This window comes from Varanus komodoensis, unplaced genomic scaffold (assembly GCF_004798865.1).
Source record: "Varanus komodoensis strain SLA01 unplaced genomic scaffold, ASM479886v1 scaffold708, whole genome shotgun sequence".
In the NCBI taxonomy this organism is placed as follows: domain Eukaryota; kingdom Metazoa; phylum Chordata; class Lepidosauria; order Squamata; family Varanidae; genus Varanus; species Varanus komodoensis.
In genome coordinates, this window is record NW_025336357.1 from 42,607 (window position 1) to 48,558 (window position 5,952).

The following is a 5,952-nucleotide window of genomic DNA, read 5'->3' on the forward strand; positions in this document are numbered from 1 at the left end:
AAGGCAAAACTGGACAGCCATCTGAGATGGTGTAACTTGGAAACCTGCAGCAGCAGGGGGCTGGACCGAATAGCCTTCATGGCCCTTCCAACTCTTCTCTGATTCTAAGCAAGCGCAGCCCTGGTGTGTGTGTGTGTGTGTGTGTGTGTGCGCGCGCACCTGTGTGCACACCTCCTCCTCATGGCAGTGAATCTGTCCTCTAAATTTTATTTGATCTACCTGAGGAGATGCAAAGAGTTGCATTGTTATAACCAATGGGCACCCTTTTCAAAGTGAACTAAAAACTATGAATTAGGGCATGGGTGGGCAATTTTTGACTCTCCAGATGGTGACCACTACAACTTCCCTTCCTACCATTGTCCTTGCTGTACCATCCCAGTGGGATGGCATGTGTTGAAACGATCCAGGGAAAGGAGACAGGTCCAGCAGAACAGGGAGGAGTGATGGAGGAGCTGGAATTCAAACACCCAGTAAGCGGACAACAGGCTAAATCAGCCCACAGAGTAAGTGACATTAGGCTTTCCTGCCAACTGCTCCTCCAGCAGCAGAAACCCTCATGATTGTGTCAGGAAGTCAGAAAAGCCACCAAGGGAGGGGTTCTTTCACTCTGTGTTGTGTGCTTCACATAGGCTGATCCTCTCCTCTATCCAGGTAGGGAATTTTTACTTTAATTTAAACTACCTGCAAACTTGCTGAACTCCAATAAAAGGCTGTGATTGAAAAGATTTTGTTTCCACTTGCAGGAATGGGAGAATGGGGAGGGATGCCCTCATGATGCTTGATTCATGAAAGCTCCCGTTGACACAGGAGGGTGCAAATAATCAAATGTCCTGCTTGTGGTTTTACTGAGGGTCAGAATTTGGCCCCAAGTGAGCAGTGGTGAATTGGTCTTCTCCAGCAGGACTTCTATTCCATCTGTATTTCTTTATCCCCTTCATGGATCACTGCCATGTTGTGGTGAAGGGTCTTGCACAATGAAATGAAGCTATGACCTCTGCCATTCATGGGCACTCAGGTCAGAAAGGTCACACCGTCTCCCAGCCTGCTTCATCGCCCGCAGTTCAGGTCTATACCGGGGGAAGAGTGGGCTCTGCCCGGCGGGAAAGGATGCTTAGGAGCCATTGTGTCAACAGCCCTGGTCATCTCCCCATTCCACAGTTCGACCAGAGCCTCGACAGGAGCACCAGTCTTGTCAGCCAGAAACTCCCCCAGGGCCTTCAGGAATCCATCCGGATCCATCCGGCTCTGGGGGCGGACCCATACAATCGGGTCCGCACCCTTACAGAGGGAGGCGCCGCTCTCGAGCACAAACCAAGTGAACAGTGGTCATGTTGTCTGGACCAGCAGGGCTTCTTTTATATTTGCATGTCTTCATGGATCACTGCATCCCCATGGTGAAGGAGCTTCCCTAGCACAATGTAACTATGAGCAATGCCACACAGGGGCACCCAATATGGACAGGTCATAGCAGAGAACCTTGACAAAAGGTGTTCCCCAGGAGAAGGGAATGGCAACCCGTTCCAGTATCCTTGCCATGCAACCCTTATTTATCAAAAGGTTGTATGAAAAGGCTAAATGATATGTTGCCAAAATATGAGCCCCTCAGGTCTGAAAGTGTCCAATGTGCTAAAGTAGAAGAGGGGAGGGCTAGTGCAAGTAGCACCAGAAAGAGCAAAGTGGCAGGGTCAAAGCCAAAAGGACACTCAGTTGTGGATGTATCTGGTTGTGAAAGGAAAGTCCAATGCTGAAATTACTATACTGTATAGGAAGCTGGAATGTAAGATCTGTGAATAAAGCTAAGCTGGAAATGGTCAAACATTAGATGGCAAGAGTAATCATCAACTTTTTGGGAATCTGTGAACTTAAACAGACAGGAATGGGTGAATTTAATTCAGTTGACCGTCATATATACTACTGCAGGCAAGGATCCTTGCCGTCAATTGTTCCCAGCATTAGGCTCTTCTCCAGTAAGTCCTTCCTTCTGAGTAGGTGGCCAAAGTATTTGAGTTTCATCTTCAGGATATGGCCTTCTAAAGAGCAGTCAGGGTTGATCTCCTCTAGGACTGACTCGTTTGATCTCCTTGCAGTCAAAGGGTCTCACAGAAGCCTTCTCCAGCACCACAATTCAAAGGCCTCAATCCTTTGACGCTCAGCCTTCCTTATGGTCCAGCATTCAAAGCCATACATTGCAACTGGGAAAACCATAGCCTTGAGTATACACACTTTTGTTGGCAGGGTGATGTCTCTGCTTTTTAGGATGCTGTCTAGATTTGCCATAGCTTTCCTCCCCAGGAGCAAGAGTCTTTTAATTTCTTCGCTGCAGTTTCCATCTGCGGTGATCTGGGAGTCCAGGAAAATAAAATCTGTTACTACCTCCATTTCTTCCCCATCTATTTGCCAGGAAGTGAGAGGACCAGATGCCATGATCTTAGTTTTCTTAATGTTGGTTTTCAAGTCAACTTTCGCGCTCTCCCCTTTCACCCGCATCAAGAGACTGTTTAGTTCCTCTTCACTTTCTGCCATTAGAGTGGTATCATCTGCATATCTCTGCGGTGGCACCCAGGTTATGGAATGTCTACATTCTTTTCTTTGCCAGGTTAAACCTTTTTATTTAATGGCTATTTTAAAAATCAATTTTATCATCAACAGTTGCTTTTATGTTTTTTGTTTTTGCTTTGGTTTTGATATAATTTTCAGTTACTGTATTATAGGCTTACTTCTATGTCGGAAGCCGTCCCAAGATGCTAAGGCATGAGGGGATGGCATATAAAAGTTTTAAATAAATAAATAAATATCTGAGGTTAAATAAATAAATATCCCAGCAATCTTAATTCCAACTGGTGATTCATCTAGCCCCGCCTTTCTCATGATGTGCTCTGCATATAAGTTGGATAGGCAGGGCGACAGTGTACAGCCTTGCCGAACTCCTTTCCCAATTTTGAACCAATCAGTGTTTCCATGTTCAGTTTTCACTGTTGCTTCTTGACCCGCATATAGGTTTCTCAAGAGACAAATAAGATGGTCTGGTACTCCCATCCCTTTAAGAACTTGCCACAATTGGTTGTGATCCACACAATCAGAGGATTTAGCATAGACAATGAAGCAGAAGTAGATGTTTTTCTTGAACTCCCTAGCTTTCTTCATGATCCAGCAAATGTCTGGCTGAGTGGGGGCGGGGGGGAGATGACCGCAATTCTGCTCAGGGGTGGGGGGAGACTGGTGCACTCACAGGTGCACTGGGGAGACAGGTGTGATTGCGGGCACATTGGGAGAGGGAGACAGGTGCGCTTGTGTGTGCACTTGCAGGGAGAGGGGCGCACTCACCATCATCACCCAATGTTGAGCTTTCAACCTGCGGCAACATTTTTTTGAAATTTCTGTTTGCAACCCAATTTGGTCATGAACTGTGCCTAAGTACCATTGTACACTAGTATGAGCAATCTTTCCCTTTGTCACCAGTGAAATGTCCTTACACTGAATCCTTCAATGATTCCCTTCTGAGTCTTAACTTTTTTTCAGAAGGCTGCAGGATTTCTTGGCTGCAATGTTCTTTTGCAATGATGACTGCGTCAAGGTATCTTTCATGATTTTGATGTCTTCTTTCCTAACAATAATATTCTGTAATATATTTCATATAAGCAAGCCAACAAGCAAAAAGTACATCGAGTACCCTTTCCTCTAGAAGGTTTGTAACTGCTGGGTGCATGCTGCCCTTCTCTAGCTTTAGGGAGAAAATGTGCAAGAAGCAAACAAAAATAGACTCCTTCACGCACCCCTTGAGTTCAATTTCTACCCTAATATGATGAAGGGGGAAGAACCTTGCTTTACCCCCCATTTCTGGCTTCAATGCATGTGAACCACAGATATGATGAAAAAACAAAAAAGCCCTGCTGGACCAGACCAGTTCAGCAAAGCTCACTCAGGGCCAACCAAGTTCTCCTGAGGAAACCCACAAGCAGGGCATGGGATTTATTACACCCTCCTGTATCAAGGGGAAGTTTGATAGAATCATAGAACAGTTGAGTTGGAAGGGGCCATGAAGGCCTTTTGGTCCAACCCACTCCTGTTGCAGAACACCATCCCACTTAGATGGCTGTCCAGTTTTGCCTTGAATGTCCACCACCTTTCCAGGCAGCTGGTTCCACTGTGTTATTGCTCTGACAGTAAGGAAGTTTTTCCTGATATCTAACCTGAGTCTGTGTTGTTGCAATTTTAATTGATTCTTCAATGTGCTACACTTTGGTATCAGCAAGAAGAGATCCTGTTCTTCCTCTTTTTGACAGCATTTGAGGTACTTATACAGTGATACTATGTCCACCCTCAGTCTTGTCTTCTCAAGGCTGAACATACCCAGTCCTCTCAGTCTCTCCTCATAGGGCAGTATTTCCAGACCCTGGATAATTTTTGTTGTCCTCCTCCAAACCCTTTCTAATTTTTTGAATTATTCTTAAATCTTGGTACCAAAAACAGGAAGCACTATTTCACAAGAGGCTGTTTAGTGAGGAGTATAGAGGAACTACTGCTACTTGTACTTTGGAAGTAATACTTCTGTTAATATGTCCCAAAATTGAATTTCCCATTTTGGTGGTTGCATCACATTATTGGTTCATGTTTAGTCTGTTGTCGACAATTATTCTGGGTTACAATTCCCTACCAGGAGCATGGAAATAGTCAGCCTGTGTGAAGAGCAGAATCCAGAGTGAAAGAGCCCCTCCTTTGGTGACATTTCCAGAAGAACTTAATTCCAGTCACATGGGAGTTCCTGCAGCTGAATGAGTAGTTGGCAGAAGGACTAAGGTCACTTCCTCAGTGGGCATATTCTTACTGGGCAAATGAATTCCTGCTCAAGCAGAATGGTTTGGTACTAGCTGGGGGGGGGGGACTGCGGAGTATCAAACAAGCGGTGTATAGAGAGCTGCTAGAGGTGGCCTATTTCAGACCACAGGTTGTCAAGAATGTGAGGAGGGAGAACCTCTCTCAATACTTGAGGGAACAGACTTACCCGATAGAATATTTTCACGACAGGAGGGTTCCGTTCCGGCTGTGGGACATCAGGTGGAGGCTGTATCATCAGGTGTATGACCTGCAAGGGACCAGACCCTGGCTTCCTGAGTGGGCGCAGGCCTGCCCCAGACTGCAGTGAAAGAGCGGGGCTGTCGCGAGCAGGACGGCGCAAAAGGAGATGGTGAGGCACTTTGTCAGCAATTGCCCCGTGGCACATGCCACGTGGAAAGCGGTGTCTGCAGTGCTGGACTGGCTGTACCTGGGCTCCCAGGACTGGGAATCGGTTGTGTCTGGCACAGAACCCACTCCTCCATTGAAGGGACCCAGGAGGAGGGTGCCCAGGAAGCAGCGGTGGAGAGACACCACAGCTCCCGAGATGTACTGGACTGTACCATGGTCCACAATTAGGCTGATTAATCTGTACGTTCTGTTGGCGCTGTCGCTCCAACACCACAGGGAGATAAAGATGTGAAAAGTGGCTAACATGGCTGGCTCAGTTAAATTTGTCCAAGAGAAGATCTTTTGGTTGAGCAACGAGGAAAAAGGGAGGATGCTGCCCAGACGGTGGAGGAAATTGTGGCCGTGGTTGTGTGGAGCTCATGCCCCGATCACGTAATGTACATATACTGTTCCTGCATGGAAAATTTTGGTGAGACGCATGGCATGAGCCTATCAAGGAAGAGTCTGTAGAACATTCTTTCTGTAAATTTGATTTGTAAAGTTTGGGAATCCTGTAAATGTGTGTACATTTGGCATTTTGATACCTTGTAAATATTGGTTGGTGTATTTTTTTATTTTTGAAACATTGCACGTTTTGTGCCTTTTGTAACTTTTGTAGTATGGTTTTATTTAAATAAAAAAATTTCAACCTAAAAAAAAAAGTTCAACCTCTTCCCTATTCTGCAGGGTCTGCCAATTTTAAGAAGGTGGCTTTTCTCTAAACCAACA

At 45.8% G+C, this 5,952-nt stretch overlaps 2 protein-coding genes across 2 annotated transcripts in view; one reads left to right on the top strand and one right to left on the bottom strand.

Moving 5' to 3' along the window:
* The window catches only part of LOC123034682 (vomeronasal type-2 receptor 26-like), a 10,727-nt gene extending 10,093 nt beyond the window's left edge, over window positions 1–634 (top strand). Inside the window, exon 5 of the mRNA XM_044452233.1 lies at window positions 630–634. Within this exon, the coding sequence (XP_044308168.1) occupies window positions 630–634 (5 nt within the window). The remainder of the gene's footprint in view (window positions 1–629) is intronic.
* A 4,967-nt stretch (window positions 635–5,601) lies between these two features.
* LOC123034683 (vomeronasal type-2 receptor 26-like) overlaps window positions 5,602–5,952 on the bottom strand; it is a 9,619-nt gene continuing 9,268 nt past the window's right edge. The window contains exon 6 of the mRNA XM_044452234.1: window positions 5,602–5,636. Coding sequence (XP_044308169.1) covers window positions 5,602–5,636 — 35 coding nt within the window. The remainder of the gene's footprint in view (window positions 5,637–5,952) is intronic.